Source organism: Castor canadensis, chromosome 15 (assembly GCF_047511655.1).
Source record: "Castor canadensis chromosome 15, mCasCan1.hap1v2, whole genome shotgun sequence".
Classification (NCBI taxonomy): Eukaryota; Metazoa; Chordata; class Mammalia; order Rodentia; family Castoridae; genus Castor; species Castor canadensis.
The window spans coordinates 51,537,569-51,554,621 of NC_133400.1; the positions used below are offsets into that span (position 1 = coordinate 51,537,569).

At 36.5% G+C, this 17,053-nt stretch overlaps 1 protein-coding gene across 1 annotated transcript; it reads right to left on the reverse strand.

The window, feature by feature from the left end:
- Nucleotides 1–10,152: 10,152 nt before the first annotated feature.
- Nucleotides 10,153–16,847, reverse strand: LOC109677570 (uncharacterized protein C2orf78-like). Its single transcript, XM_074055402.1, has 3 exons — nt 16,706–16,847; nt 13,152–13,913; nt 10,153–12,062 (listed from the first exon to the last, which is right to left on the reverse strand). The coding sequence occupies exons 1-3, from the start codon at nt 16,845–16,847 to the stop codon at nt 10,153–10,155; spliced, it is 2,814 nt and encodes a 937-aa protein (XP_073911503.1).
- Nucleotides 16,848–17,053: the final 206 nt, after the last annotated feature.

Here is a 17,053-nt window from a genome sequence, read left to right on the forward strand (position 1 = left end):
GAACTTTCTGAAACAATGAATCAAAATAGATAATTTTACCCCTCAAATTCTTATGTCAGCTGTTTTATCTTAGAGATGGAAAAGTTACCTACTACATACATCAAGCAACTTCTGGAAGCTACAAGTGCACATCTGGCTCTGTTGAGTTACAATTACTTAAATAAAGCAATGAAAACTAAACCTAAGGATGATAACCATAATAGGAAAAGATATGTCATTATAAGTGAAAATGTACCTTTATTATATGTCATTATTACGATTACATGTGATTCAACTAAGCTCAGAGAAGTTAGTCAGAAATCAATTTGTAAAGCAGTGGAATTTCAGCACATATCAATTGTACACAAAACTGTTTGTATTTTCTTTGTTCTTTTTGCTTTCTGAATATTGGCATTTTCATCTATAGAATTTGTAGAAGTTGGATAAGTAAGAGGGGAATAAAAGATTTCTGATTTAAAATATTGAACGGATTACCAATTGTGAAGATAGTGAGTTCCAAAATCAAGTTAGAGAAATTATGAAACAGAAAGGCAAACATTTTTAATAAGAAATGGTGGCATTATAACAAACAACAGTGAAAAACCCTTAACTGAAGGCTGATTTGTGTATGGGATATTTAGGATGCAGACATAGGAGGGGGAATCAGAACAATACGAGAGAATATAATTAGAAAAAAATCTGTTAAGTTCTCTTCTTACTTTTCCCATATTAAGCAAAGACATTCACTTTATATATATAAATGGATAGTGTGCATGTGTGTGTGTGTGTGTGTGTGTGTGTGTGTTATCACCAAGTCATATAGGAATAAGGAAGGATTAGGCTGGCATAGGCTTTTATTCCTTTACTTCTGTCTCCCTCAAAACCTGAATAAGATGTAAACACAATGCCTTCTTCCAAACAGATTGATATTATATGTCTGACCATGGGAAATGTGAACGGAAAGTTGAAATTAAGATGGAATAATATGTGTTCTCTGTTCCTGACAATTCCCAGACTACTACAGTTACCACCAATGTTGAGGGATGAACTGTGTCTCCTAAAAAAAGATATTCAAGTCCTAAACTTTGGCACCTTTAGTTATGACATTTGAAAATAGGGTAATTTCACATATAATCTAGTTGAGATGAGGTCATCCTGGACAAGAAAGGATACTAAATCCAGTGCCAGTTGTACTTATAAGAAGACCATGTGGTGATATTGGAGTGATGCACCTGGAGCCAAGCAATGTTATGGATTTCTAGCATTCTGAAAAAGGTTGGAAGAAGCAATGAAGGCTCCTCCATGTTGCCTTTGTAGAGAAGCATGGTTTTGACAAAACATTAATTTGAGACTTACAGCCTTCAATTCAGAGCTGAGAGCGAACAAACTTCTGTTACTCTACACTTTCCAGATTGTGGCACACTGTTAAAATTGCCCTTGTTTCAGTCTGTTCTGGCTTCTATAACTAAATAAAGAAAATACCATTCATTCAGGGACTTATGCAGAACACATATTTATGTATCACAGTTCTGGAGGCTGAATGTGTAATACTTGGGCACCAAGAAATCCAGAGCCTTGCAAACTCCAAACACCAAATAGATGATGTTTCTCTCTGTGTTTCTACCTGTTGATAAGAGCAAGGGCCTAAAAGGCTTTTCATAAAGGCACTAATCCCATTCATGAGGTCATTGTCTTTATGACCTTATAACTACAATTCTCCTCAGTCCTGACACTATGGAGGATTTACACACATGAATGGTGGAAGGTGACACACATTCAGTCCAGAGAAAATGCCTGCTACCAAGGAAAACAGATATCTATGGACGTCACTTAAATTTCTTGGGAGGGTCACAGAGTGAACATTAGCTTTTGACCATTAACTATTAAGAGATTTACAGACAAGTATCAGATGCCCCAAGATGTTTTGGCTCACCAGCCAAAACAAATTGACAAAAGACAAGAACAAATTTATGACATTGTTTAATGCTAATTGTATTTCTCCTCTAAATTTCAAACTCTTTGGGGAGTGAAGAATAAAAATATTTTGCAAAGACTAAACACAGCTGGAGAATAATCCAGTTTAGAGTAAAAGGTAATCCTAACACTCAGAAGATTGAGTGAGGCGAATCAGCCTTGTCTAACAGTGAGACACTGTCAAAAAAATTTTTAAAAATGGATGCAAAGATTGACAGAATTTGCTACATATTCTAAAATATGAATAAAGGGAGATTAACATCAATAGTGTTAAGCATTAAAAGTTAATATCAGATTTGAAAAACATAAATAATAAATGATTTTTCAGAAAATGAGGAAATACAGCCCTACATTTAGGTATAACACAAACATAACTCCTGTTTTAATGATGCAGTATATATTATACAGAGAATCATCCTATGAAATTTAAGAACCAAATAATAGAATATTTTTAATTTGGCAGAGAACACAGGTTAAGTTCCTGCTACTTATAAAATATCCACAGCAAATCATATAAACACTTGTGGAATAATAAAAAAAAATAAATATATTGATATTATAATTTAAACCACTTTGAGTAAGGTTTTTAAAGCTAATTATTTTGGACACAATCCCTATGTAAGCAGATTACAATTATCCATATAACTGTATTTCCACAATGTGAATATTTCTACATGTTAATATTTATTGAGTTTAATCAATAGAAGACATTGATTGCAAAAGAGTATCTAAGAGACCATTTTAAGTGACCATTTACAAAACAATTTAAACACATACACACAGAACTAGTGATGCATGTGTCAAATATGTATAAGAAAAACTAACAGAAAATTTTCAAAAATGAAAATTCTATGACATTTTATATAACATGCTAATGTATCTTAAAACATGATTGTGAACAATACACCAAACATATCCCCTGACAGCACCAAACATTTTTACTTCATCCAAAACCTATACATTTTCTTTCAATGGAACAATGTACTTAGTTGAAAACATAATTTTTAAATCATGGTCAAATAATCATAAGGAAAGATAACTTGGTGCCAATGTCATTAAAATTCATTTTAATGAAGAACACAGTACTGTTTTGGAACTGTTTATGATAATATTAAATATATTACCAAACCTAAAGCTGGCTCGTGCCTGCAATCAAAGTACTCAATATGTGATATAAGAGTTTTAGGGACACTTTGAAATAGTATTATCTATTTTATTGGTCAAAAAAGACGTAAATAAGTGGAAGATCCTGGACTTAACTGGGTCATCCAAAACAGACTCAGAGTACTGCCTGACCCAACTGTGAGGATATCTTAGTGCTGTTTGAACAACTTGGCATATGGTGAAAGATAGGACCATTATATACATAGATGGACTCTCATGTATATTGCAGCAATGTGTACAGTCCTTAGCACTGCACTGCAGAACAATGATCTGTTACACCACTGTTCATGTCAGAAATGTGGTTTATATAAAAACAAAATGAGAACTATTGATGCTCAGTGAAAAAAATACAATAATCCCACTGCACTTTTCTCAATGTGAGTGGAACTCCTAGGACTTTTGTTGACCTGCTTCTTTCCTATGCCTTTACTATAATCAGGTCAGTTACCATCATCTCTACCTGAGAGACTTCAATAACCTTGGAACTCTTTTTCCTTTCTGCCCTTCTTTCTGGTGCCATGATCTATTCTACAACTGTAATTATGTATTTACAAAAATTCAGATCTGATCATGTTAACCTATTCCTTCAAATCCAGCTATCACTTCTAATTACTATAAGGTTAAATACCTCAGTCCTCTACCTTTATCTTGCAGTTTCCTCTTAGAAGCTTATTTCTCCAACACAGCATTTTTTGTTTGCAATAGATTAATAAGGTATTATTATGATATACAATAAACTTCATATATATATACTGAGCCACTTGGTAAATTTTGACATGTATTGAGCATGTACTTAATCACCAGAATCAAGATGATTAACAAATCAACCACTATCAAAAGATACTTGGTGCTCTGTTATAATCTCTTCATAACAGACCACAAAACTGTTTTCAAAATAATTGTACCTTTTTCATTCTCATCATCTCCCTATCTTCACAAACACATAGGATTGCTAATTTTTAAAAAATTAGCTATTTTAATGGATGGGTTGTGCATAAACCTATGGTTTTAATGTCACTACAATAATGAATAATAATATTGAGCATCTTTCTATGCCCTTATTTTTCTATTCATACATCTTCTTTTTAAAAGTGTCTTTGTAAGTACTTTTCCATTTTAAAATGTAGATTACTATTTTTTGGGGATTTAAGAGGTTTTTTTTTTAATGTAATCTGAATACCATTCCTTTATCAGCTATATTTACCACAAGAATAGTTTGTACACTGACTGTGCATCCTCAAAATAATATCCTTTTAGAGCAATTGCTGGTGATTGAAGCAAGGGCTTCACTCAAACTAACCAAGCAATTTACCCTGAGCTGCATCCCTTAATAATGCCATATGAATAGCTGAAGTTTCAAATTTTGATGAAATCCATTTTCTGTATTTGTTGTTTATGAGTTTTGATTTTAATGTCATATCTAAGTAATCTTTGTCAAGCGTTATGACAGATAGATTTTATCCTTTGTTTTCTTGAAGAAATTTTATAGTTTTTAGGTCTTACATTTCAATGCTGATCCATGTTGAGTTCATTTTTGTATGTGGTGTGATGTTTGTATTCAAATTTATTTTGCAGATATGGATAGGCAGATATTCCAGCACCATATGTTGAGAAAAACTATTATATTCTAACTTATAACTGCACTGTCATTGTGCCTTTGTCCTTTATGAGATGGGTTTTTTTATCTACTTTTTACTATATTCTATTAGTCAAATTGTATTTTATACTGGTATTATATTGTTGTGATTATAACAGATTTATAATTCATGAAAGCAGCCACCCATCCCTCCCATTCCTATTTTGTTCTTTTTACATGGTTATTTTGGTATTCTGTCTTTTTTATTTCCATATCTATTTCTGGTTTATTTGCATTTGTTTGTGTGTGTGTGCATGCACATGTGTGTGACTGAGGATAGAACACAGGTCTTGCAAATCTTCTTCAAGTTCTGTGAGATATGTCCTCTTCCCTCCATTTGAATTTTGGAATCAGCTTGTCAATTAAACAAAAAAACAATTTGGCATGCTCTGAATTTGATTTGGGAGTGGAGGAGAGAGGGGAAGAGGAAGAAAGAAAGGGAGGGGGACAAAGGAAGAAGCAAAACTACCCTCCCTCAAGGATCTTACATTTTATTTATTTATTTGCAATCCTTGAGTTTGAACTCAGGGTCTACACCTTGAGCCACTCCACCAGCCCTTTGTTCTGAGGGGTTCTTTGGAGATAGGGTCTCATGACCTTGGCTGGCCTTGAAACATGATTCTCCTGATCTCTCTTTCTGAGTAGCTAGGATTACAGGCATGATCCACTGACACACAGCAGGATCTTACATTTTAATGATGGGAAAGTGAGTGATAGATTTTGAGAAAATAATATGACAAAGAAGTCAGTTATGCAGTGTATAATCAGAAGGTCCACATTCTACAGAAGAAATAGGCTCTGGCAAAGGGAATCAGAGAGTGGGACAGGAGAACACAGGAGTGATGGTTATTTCACATAGTGTGGTCAGAGAGACTCTTTTTGAAGAGATAAGATTTGAGAAAAGACCTGAAAAAAGTGAGAAGGACATTCTAGGAAGGGAACAGCAAGTGGGCTCATTATGACTGGAGTGGAGTGAGTGAAAGAGAACATGCAATTCATCATGCAAGGCAATGGTCAGTGAACCAATGCAGCCTGCTTTTATAAATAAAGTTTTATTGGACCTTTGTCATAGCCATTTGTTTACGTATTTTCCATGACTGCTGCCTTGCTATGACTGCACAGGGGATTAGCTGAGGCAGAGACAACTTGGCCCACAAGAATAACATATTTGTTGTCTGGCTCTTTTCAGAGAATGTTTGCAGACCGCTGATGTAAGCAGGGCCTTTTAGGCCATTGTAAAGACATTGAGTTTGACTCATGATGAAATGAGAAGCAATTGGAAGACTTGAGCAGAAGAATTACAGGACCTGACTTACACAGTGAAATGATTATCATGTCTTCAGTGCTGACAAATTTTAAGGGTCAATGGTGGGAGCCAGAAAAGCAATTGGGACTACATACAAAAGGTGCACTGAAGTGCCAACCACAGGACAGCACAGCAGATTCAGTGGGGGTACACCAGCATATTGTAAATTCATGAAGGATTCATAGCAATACTTGACATCTGTTAGAAACTGTGTGAACTTTTGCTAGCAGGGTGTTCATAGTTTTAACATAGTGTCATTATATATTCCTTTAAATGCTGCCATATCTTTTTGAAGCTGCGGTTTCATCAGTAAGTGCAGTAAATTGTAAAAATCCTGTGAAAATCATGTGGAACAGGAAATAAATCTGTCAGTGCCCAGTTTGATTACATGGTTTAAGACATAGTACAGTTCACAGTGAGTACACATATCCCATTAGCAATTAATAATTGTTTTTTGCAAGTGAAGTAGAATTGTTTTCTTTTGATATACATGTATTATTTTGCAAATGGCTATTTAGTTGCAGCAGCATTACATGACTTTCTTGTGACTAGTCTAACAAATCACCACAAACTTGATGACTTAAGGGCTGGAGATGTGGCTCAAGGCATAGAATGTCTGGTAAGCAAGCAACTGCAAAGACTCGAGTTTAAGCCCCAGAAAGATAGAAGCAACAGTGCAGTTTTTAATATCCTCAGTCCCTCTCATGGAAAAAGGTCAAACTAAAACCTATGAGAAGCATTTAATCCAGAAACAGAGAACAAAGCAAACCCTAGGACTAGAGGATAGGCAAACCACCAACAGTAAGCACCAGACCTGCCTGACATCAACATTTGAACCAGAGGGAGAGGTACACAAGAGGACTTCATGGTGCTGCAAGGTGTCTCCTGTGGGCCAGTTTGAGAGAAAGAGCAAACTTCCTGGGATTTCGCCCAGTCCCAAAGTGATTACAGTTAATTCTCTGCACCCATGGGTTCTGCATCTGTGGATTCCACTGAATTTGGTTCAAAATATTCTGAATAAAAGTTTTGTCTAAACTGAACATGTACAGACTATTTGGTCATTCTTTCCTCATCAGTATAATGATAAAACCATTTACATAGCATTTTCATTGCATTTGGTACAATAAGTAATCTAGAGATATGTTAAAATATATAAGAATATATATGCCAGTTGTAGGCAAATACGATCCCATTTTACATAAAGGCCTCCAGCATCCTCAAATTTTGATATCTGTGAGAGTTCAAAGAACCAATTCCCTGTGCATAATGAAAGGTGACTGTAACTACAGGGACCCATGATAGGATCTGCAGGCCAGTCTACAGTATTGAAAATGAGCATGCAGAGCTCCTTATCAGAATGCAGCTCTGCAAAGAGGAGATATTGCTGTGAGGAACAAAAAACACAAAGTATAAATCTCCAGATGGGAAACAAATGGAAAATTCCAGAAAACAACCCACTCTACTTTTGAATATTAAAAATAAAAACAAAAACAAAAATGCAGAAGATATGTTTTGGGAAGCTAAAAGAGTGATCCTCAAATTGGATGTGCTGATGTACACTTTTAATCCCAGTAGAATTGAATTTTGTTTGTTCAAGGATGAATAGAAAGGTTACTAACTCTAAAATGAAGTAAGGAAAGCAGACAGTAACAGTATATGTGAGCAGAGAAAGACAGGAGCCAGATAATGTATTATTTTAAATTCATTCTTTTTTCTGCTTACAATGGAAATCACTCATGGGTTTTAGAGAGAGGAATGGATGGTCTAATTTATAATGTTAAAAGACTTCTTCAGGTGTGACATCGAGAACTGACTAAGATAGGAGTAGAAATAAAATGACCAAATCAGAAAGGTATAACAAAATCTGAAATCAGTAGCTGTCCGAAACAGTAGGCCCTAGCTTCACCTGGCTATTAAGCATTTGAAATGTGGCTCATCTGAACTGAAATGTGCTTAAAGTGTCAAACATAGTAGTCTTGAAAACAATAAAATATTAATTTTTTATATTTACTACATGTTAGAATGATAATATTTTATGTATACTGGGTTAAATAACAATTAAAACCACTGACCTGATTTTTTAATGTAACAACTATTAAATTTTAAATGACAAAAAAAAATAAATAAAAATAAAAACAAAAACAAAAATGCAGAAGATATGTTTTGGGAAGCTAAAAGAGTGATCCTCAAATTGGATGTGCTGATGTACACTTTTAATCCCAGGTTTTGAGACTGAGATAAGAGGATTAGTCTTGACAGACTTGAGGCCAGTCTGAGACATAGAGAGGGATACAGTCTCAAAAAATATTGGTACTCTCTATTCTTACATGCGAATGGGATAAATAATGTAGCTAGGTGTCACTCAGCACAGAATTCACTCTCACATGTAAGTTACTAAGGGAAACAAACCAATCTCCAACAAATGATAGGTGTATATACAAATGTGCAATATTCAGTCATAAAAAGGAATGGATGAATCTCACACTCTACGCAAATAGATGAACCTTGAAAACTATGTCTAAGTGAAAGAAGACAGATATAAAAAGACACACATTGTATTCCATTTTTATAAATGTCCAGAAAAGGCAGATAGTTTAGTAGCTATCTGGGGTCAGAGAGAGTAAGGGATGGGGCATGACTGCTATAGAGTAGAGGTGTTGCTTTTGGGAATAATGAAAATATTACAGAATGTATAGTGCTGATGGTTGAAAAATGTTGAGAATGTTCTAAATTTCACTGAATTATACCCTTTAAAATGGTGAATTTAATGTTGTCTCATGAAATAATTTTTAATATGTAAATTGCTAGTTCTCCAACACTGACATCCACTACCCCATTCACTCTCCAACTCCCTTCCCTTCCTATAGTACTGCCGTGTATGCCACCCCCTCTTGCTCCCACATGACGTGGGACACCTTTGCATGTGCGAGCCAGCATGCTCCCCCTCGGAGGTGACTCACTGCTCACGTGTGAATTCCTGTCTCCTGGGATGGGCATGGATTCCCATCAGCCAGTTTTTGTCACGCTCTTGATGGCAGTGGTTGGAAAAAGGCAGCACATGCCAGGGTCAGTGGAGGAGGACCCAGCCCCTGCACTCAATACTTGCCTCCCTTCAGAGACTTGATCTTGTCCACCTATGGCCTCCAGATGCTGTGCTCTCAAAAGCCAAGTTGCACACCCATGGGCACTTGAAAGAAATGAGGTTTTCAAAGTCTCAGACCTCAGATTCAAATCATGGCCTTGTTCCTTTGCATGTAAAGTGATCTCAGCCCATTGCTAAACCTCACTAGTAAAGTGGAACAATGTATCTGAAGGTTCATTGAAGTAGCCCATTTTAGTTCCCAGTGAAGGGTGTTGAGAGAATGGTGATTTATATTGCAGGCCGTCATCTGGGTGGACCCAAAGATGTTGCAGTTCATTGGGTTAGGCCCCACGTTATCATGTGCCCCAGGATAGCCGAGCCCTTGTCACTCATGTGGTAGATTCTCCCATATTTTGTATTCACCATTCCCAGCATTATTCACAGATAACCTAAATCTGTTGGAATTCAGTTCTAAATCTAATTTTCTAAAATGCTTGTCTGGTTGTTCATGAAGCATGATTTTTTTTCATTGCTTCTAATCAACTGAGACCCATCTTCTACCATTCTAAACATTTTCCAAATTTTATTCTTTACACCCCAACCTCACACTGTGTCATTTTACCCATTCCTGATTGTTCTTATAGGCCCATGTAATTTCTCCCCTTTCAACCATACTACTTCTGGACCACATGCCTTCCTCTTCCCTCATTTCTTATCCTTTCCCTCCCCTTGTACTCTCAAATTTCAGTTCCTCTTTTTATAATCCCCACTTCTATCAAAAAAAACCACAGGTAGTAGCATTTCAAAACTCCAAAGACCTCTTTATTGCTCATTTCTTAATTCTATTACATTACTTCAATTTTATTTTTTAAAATATATCAGAATAGAGAAATCTTTATATTTTTATCTATATTATTTTATATACCTATCTATCTATATGTTTAAATATCTATGTCGATGTATATATGTGAAAATCATTTGATACTTAAAGGGTACCAACAATAGCAGCTCTTACATTACATAGCCATAGTATTGAGAAATTTCCATTTCTCTTTCTCTCTCAATGAAAAACTGCACTTTTCCCAAAGAAGTGTATTTGGCTGCATGCTCGCGCTCTTGCTGAGCCTTCCTTTTCATGGCCTCACGCTCTGGCCGTTGCTCTTTTGTGATGGGGCTTGACATTACTGGCTCAGGAACATTGGGCTTTCTCCATGGAATTGGTTGCAGGCTGAAATCTTGCAGTAGAAATTGGGTTTGAGACTTAGGTGGTGGCTGGAACTTGGCCATAGTAGTGGAAACAGGCTGCCTCTGGAAAGAAGTGAAAGAAGATGTTTTGTAGGGTGCAGGTCTAGCAGCAGCAGACTGAGAGACATTAGGCTGGGTAGGCTTGGTCAAACCTGGTAGAGTTGCATTGAATGAAATTGGCCGAGCTGGTTTGGCAGGACTTATCAAAGATGTGTTGGCACTAGCTGGTTGACATGCATTGACTGCCAGAGATTGAGCTGAGTTAGGATGAGGGTAAGATCCAGTGGGCCTACGTGAGGCAAAAGCCTGTGGCCTCCGAGGAACAGGTCGAGGTTGAGGCTTGTCAGGATTCAGAAAAGGTAAAGGTATCAACTTGACCTTGCCAGGTGGAGGCAGCTCATACTGGGATGGAGAGGGGCATTCATTGCCAGCACTGCTATCTTCTTTCTGGGCTTTGACTTGAGTCTTCTTAGGACCTTTGCCCTCATGTGGGGTATCCAGCCGTGATTTGATAGCTGCAGAATACTGGGAGCCTTTGGTGGTGCTCAAATTTGCCAAAGCCCGACACGAGGATGACCCAATTTTCTTATCAGTCTTCTTCCCCAGTGCATGAAAAACCTGCACTGACTGCAGCATGTGCATACCTAGATAGGTGCGAGGCTTTTTAAATGTCTCCTGGCTAAGCTCGGGTTGATTTCTCTTCCTCTTCATCTTGGGAATCGTTTTCTCGTCTGACTTCACTTTATTCCTTGTCTGCTTATTCTCTTCAACTTTCTTGGAATTGTTTTGTGTGGTGTTTTTGGTCTTTTCTTGCCCAAGGCCTTTAGCCTTGCTGGCCCTACTGTATGCAGCTTTTGGAGGTTTGCAGGTAGAATGCTTGGTTGTGATTACAGTTGGGCTGTCACTGGATACAGCACTGCACACAATCATTTCTCTCTCCAAAAGACACTCTGGGTTGTGACGCTGAATTTTGTCCTTAGGAGCTCCATCGATAAGCTCAGAATCTCTATCCTTCTTCTTTCTGATATAGTCAGTGAGTTCCTTTACAATCCTTGACTTTTTCTGCCCCTGATTCACCTTGGCATCTCTCATGTCATTGGCTTTTATGGTTGTGGGAAATTTGGACTGGTGATGTTCTGCCAATGAGTTGAAAATAGGTGGGAGTTCAATATTCTCCACCAATGCAGCCATGTCCACAAAACCATTGCTACATTCAACCCTATTTTCAAGTGTCCCTTGGTTCTCAAAACTTAGGCTATTCTTGACCAAATTGGCATTTTCAGAATCAGGCTTCTCCTCTTGGTCTAAAGGTTTGATGCATTCCAGAAATTGATGAATGTCAGGGATTTCTAAAGGGAGTAGTGGAGAATCCCGATTGTCAATTGGGATATGGTAGGCCTCCACAGGCTTTGAAAGCTTTGTTTTTATTTCATTCAAATTCTCATGTTCTATTTGTTCCTGGTTAGGAGCTTGAGGCAATGCCAGGTTATTGGTAGAACTTTGGACGGCAGTTAGTACTGAAATGTCTCCAAGCTCAAGTGGTGGGTTATTCTCAAGTATTTGAGCATTTATGCTACCGCAGGATGTAAGGAAATCTGAAGTTTGTGGAAAACAAAATGCCTGGCTTGGAGGTTGCAATTCTACAGAAGTCTCTGTCCTCATGGAAGTTTCCATCACTGAAAAGAAATCAAGGAAGAAGTCAGTCCCTGGTAAGTGAGATACTCTTGTCCTGCACACCAACACAGCAACCATGCACCTGCCAACAGTGAGCAAGCCACTTTTATGGTTTTTCTTAAGACCCATGGACAGGACGCTGCATTAGGAAATAGGTCGTGACTGTTGGAGTTGCTGCTACTCCGTTAATGTCATTGGTTTTTGGTTTTCTTTGTGTTTCATAGGATTGATGTAAGTCAAATCAAAGTTTGGAAAGATGAAATGTATTAGGCTAGGGTGTGACTGTTAGTAGAGCACTTGTCACTGTACTCTTGGCCCTTGTTTCAATCAGAAACACCATGAAAAAATGAACAAAAAGTGTTTTACAACTTATTGTGTAAATAATAAAACACAACTTATTTGTGTTTTATTATTTAATAAATAATAAAACACAACTTATTTGTGTTTTACAAATACTAGAAATACTCACAAATACTCTTTGTGAGTATAAAAATATGTTAAACCATGTAGTAAGAGAAAAAGCATTGTCATTTCTCATGAAATTTATAAACAAGGGCATATGTTGTGCTTACTCACTTTGGACTAGATCTTGAACCCAAAAAAATTAAAGAAAATTAAACCATTACTACAATGAAAGGTTTTGAAGTGTTTTCTAAATACACAAAAGCAAAAGATCTTGGAAGGGAATTAATTACTGCATGGAGGTTTTGCCAGGGTAGTGAAAAATGAAGCCTCATTCAGTGTGATTTAAGGGGACTTTTAAACACAACATGAATGACCATTATAGTGCTCTGCATTTTCACTTTTACTTTTTTACTTGCTTATTTGATTGTTTCTTTGTTTTTGGAAGTAGTGGGCATTGAACTCAGGACCTTACACTTGCTAGGCAGGTGCTGTACTAATTGATCCATGGCTCCAGCTCTTGACCTTATATCAAATCTGGAAATGGAGAGCACCGAGTAAGTGTAGTTGTTGAAATCTCAGGAGTTCAACTCTACCCATTTGTGGACTAACCACTACTCGTCTGCAGATCTGTCTCTCCCTTTGAATGCTAACCTTATTCCTTTTCCATTTTTGCTATTTGTACTCACCTTGAAAACTCATTTCTCTGTTGGGTTGAGCAGGCATAGAGTAGTAGATTCCAGAGGTTGAAACCGGTGTTAGGATGTTTGTAGGCTGAACTTTCTTTAGAACCATCACCATTTCTGGTTGACAGATAGAGGACCCACTCCCTCCGTATGAAACACAGCCATAAGATTGCAGGCAGAAGCCACCCTCTCCAGATAACGGAGGCCCCAATGTGTTTTGATTATAGTAATAGACATGACTTCCTTCCTGATAAGGAAGTGACATGCTATATGCTTGAGTGGGAATCTGAGATGGTGTTGCTTGAACAAAGTTGGCAGGTAATGATGGGGATAGGGGGACCACCTTATTGGCATCTGAAGCTTTATCATATTGGGTTGTTACAGTCATGGAAGAATTTGCTGTGTCCTGGTCAATAAGAGTCCCAGTGAAGTTTCCAGGTGAGGATGACTTCTTTTCTGTGCTTTGTGCAGTACCCCACTCAAAAATACCTGAATAGGAGGCAGCTGAAGTAGGTATCTGGCTCTGGCCAGTAACTTCAGACAACATAGTTGTGCTAGAATGTTGGTAAATGTAGGCACTACCCACGAGTGGCTGGAAAGAGGTGTTAGAGGCTGATGGCCGCAGCCATGCTGAAGTCATGGCTGGCCCAGAGACTCTGGAGAGGTTGCAGACACTTCCCACTATGGAAGAGGTATTGCTCACCACAGGACGAGTGAGCTGGGGAGAATTTGCAGTTCCAAGTAAAGATGTATTTTGGAAATTTTCTGTAGAAGGAAACAGGGTGATGGAAATTGATGAGATGGACAGACTTTCACTTTGAGGAGCAGTATTATCTTAAGGTTGTTGTAATTAGGAAGTCTTTAGTTCCAATACTCACTGAAACACCAGAAATCAAACAGTTTAAGATGGCTGTCACTGATGAAGTAGGTTGTTACAAACTTATAACTATGTCCTAGAATTGAAGCATTTTAAAACTAGAATATCCTTGGATCCTAAGTCAAAATAAATTCCTAATAGTTTTCAAAAAATATTTTTTGCAAAAAAAAAAAAAAGCTATTTAAACTTTCTGAGCCTCAGGTTATTCATATGTAACATGCTTTCAATAATAATAATGGTAACTCATCCAAGAATAAAAGAGACATTTATATATGATTTGTATGGAGAATACATAGTGAGTTCTGCAAAGATAGACAAACTGCAAAGAATTAAAAAGAATAAATAGATGTTAATTAGATTTGAATACATAGCAAGCATAAAATAAAAATTTTAAAAAAGCATAGTAAATATAATAATAAAGGAAGTTCTGTTATCATATATATATAATATTATGAAAATGAATGTTATCTATTCTTTTTTAGTGAATACTATTAACTAAAACAAAACTGCTGTAGAAATGATTTTCAATTTGAAAAATAAGTTTTCGAGGCAGGGTTGAACAAAGTTACCTAAGCTGGCCTTGTACTTGGAATTCTCCCACCTCAGCCTTGGAATGCCTTGGATTTTAGGCACCTACCACCCCACCCAGGCTGATTTTGAATGTCTTTCCGATGGGTACATGTAGACAGAGAAACTCTACCAGTAACAAGTGTGTAACAGACAGAACAATGCAGCAAATGTGAACACTGAAGTAGCCATATTTTGTCTAGACCAATATTTCAATACAAATTGGTATGAATCTTTGTACATCTGTAGTCCCAGCAATCAGGAATGCTGAGGTAGGAAGATTACTTGAGTCCAAGTGTTTGAGGTCAGGTTGAGTCACATAGGGAGATGCCATTCCCACACCAATAAAAAAAACTAAACTAAACAAAATAAAGTTGTAAAAAGTGGAGAGTAAAGCAATAATTATAAAGGAATTCCATTATTGTGTTCATTCATATATCTCTGAGTATACCCAACAAGTAAAAGATATCAATCCTAATAGGTATATATTTCAATTAATATAGCCATATTAAAAAACAGGAAAAATACTTTAAAATAATGCTGAAAGTTCTTAGATTTATACCCAAAATTTAGCTTATATTCACTTCAACTTTCAGTAACAGGTCACCCCAAAAGCTTGAAAAAAATTACCACTAGAATGCACCTAAAACAAAAAAAGTTGGGGGGTGCTGATTTGAAAATTGAAGTGAGGCCCTTGAATGTGGTAAGCATATACTCTGTCCTTGAGCTATAACTCCAGTCCAAACAATTTTTAAATGTTAAAAAAAACCAAGAATTCACAAAATTATTTTAGATAAATGTGGAATTAGAGACGTGGGGATTGACCTTTTATTTTTAGAAAGGTCTTTCTTTTTATTCTTGTGTCTAAAACAGTGACTATTAATAACAATGTACTCTGTTTTAGGAAGAAAATTATTGGTGTGGAGGTACTCAAGTAGTACCAAAACAAAAAGAAGAAAATTATTATAAAATCAAAAGAAACTTTTACTTGAAACTTTATTTTTGACACGTTAGGATGCATCAATTTTTTTTGAATTCATGTAGTTTAATAATCCAGGATGAAATAAGACATTAAAAATTCTGTTACACCAGTCTTCTTTCTATATAAACTATTCTTACTATGCTTGTAGGAATAGTCAATCATAAAATATATTTCTAAAATATTCATATTCAAAACTGTCAATTGTCATCTATATCTAGAGTCATTAGAAAAAATGCAAACAACCAAATGTGACTTATCTGAGAAACTGCTTTTACTAGTGATACCCTGTTCTACCCTTAGTCATCTTCCTAATCAATTAATACAAGCGTTTTCTGAAAACAACTTCACTTTGCTTTTCTTTGAGTAGATTTTAAAACATGCACTGCTTTTGTGCATGTTTTAAAAAATCGATTGTGCTTGTCAACATTCTTTCTCAAATGATCTTTTTTCTCAACAATTTGTCCCTGCTTGACATTCTTATGTTTTCTCTTTCCTCATTTATATATTTTCTTCATTCCCTTCAGTTCCTGTCAGCCTATGCTTAATGTAAATAATCCCCAGCTTTTTTCTCTAGAAAATCTTTACTTCTGATAACCCACTCCTCTCCCTCTTCTCTCCTTATTCCTCTTTTCACCTACTTGAAACATAAAACTCCAAAACACATGGATATTACTTTTAGATCAGAGCTAAATTTGAAATACAAAAGTGGAATCTTAATGAAGGTAGACAGTTACAGATGAAACATCTTGGTATATGAGGCTAGTTTTTAATACCACCTTGGTTTATCTGTTTTTGTTGAAACTAACACTCTGGAAATCTCTGATTTCACTATATGCATGCCCTTTAAGACTCAGTATTAGAAAACATAAGGAACAGAACATCAGCAGTCCTGTATCCTCATGTAGCAGATGAGGAACCATTTTGTGATAGAGTAAATAATGTCCCTAGTTACATACCTAGTAAATGTCAAAGCCACAAATAAATCAGGTCTCCATATTTCTAGTTCAATGCTTTCCCCCCAGTATTCTAAGCTGCTTTGAGTCTACTACTAAATTTAGGGTTGGTGAGTTAATCTAATTTTTTCATTATATATAAAAAAGTTTTTTTTTTTAAAGTTGTTGTTTTCCTTACCTGACATGATCACGGAAGAGTTAACATCAATTGTAGATACAAGAGATGCGGTAATACTAGAAGATGTCTGGGAAGAAGAAGATAAACAGCTCCTTTGTCCAGTATGAAGGACTGATCCAAATTTGTTTACAGATAACTCCATGGAAACCCCAAGATTCTACCGGATGGCAGTAGGTTTGGTGGGAGAATGATGTCATAAAGTAAGCAGATGGTGAAGTAGCCAATAGCGAGATCATATTCCCAACCCTAAAATGGGATTGGTTGGAGAGAATAACATAGGAGCTATAATAGCACCTAAATGGCTGAGCTCTGAGTAGGTGAAATCCTGAAAGACAGGTATGGCAGACC

What these genes read in the sequence shown, in the direction of transcription:
- LOC109677570 (XM_074055402.1), bottom strand. Translation starts at nt 16,847, where the DNA reads ATGGAGTTATCTGTAAACAAATTTGGATCAGTCCTTCATACTGGACAA. An exon ending in CTCTTCCGTGATCATGTCAG is followed by an intron (nt 13,914 to 16,705) that starts GTAAGGAAAACA and finishes TTCCTTCTACAG; the next exon opens with AAAATTTCCAAAATACATCT. An exon ending in CAGAGAAATGAGTTTTCAAG is followed by an intron (nt 12,063 to 13,151) that starts GTGAGTACAAAT and finishes ATTTCTTTTCAG; the next exon opens with TGATGGAAACTTCCATGAGG.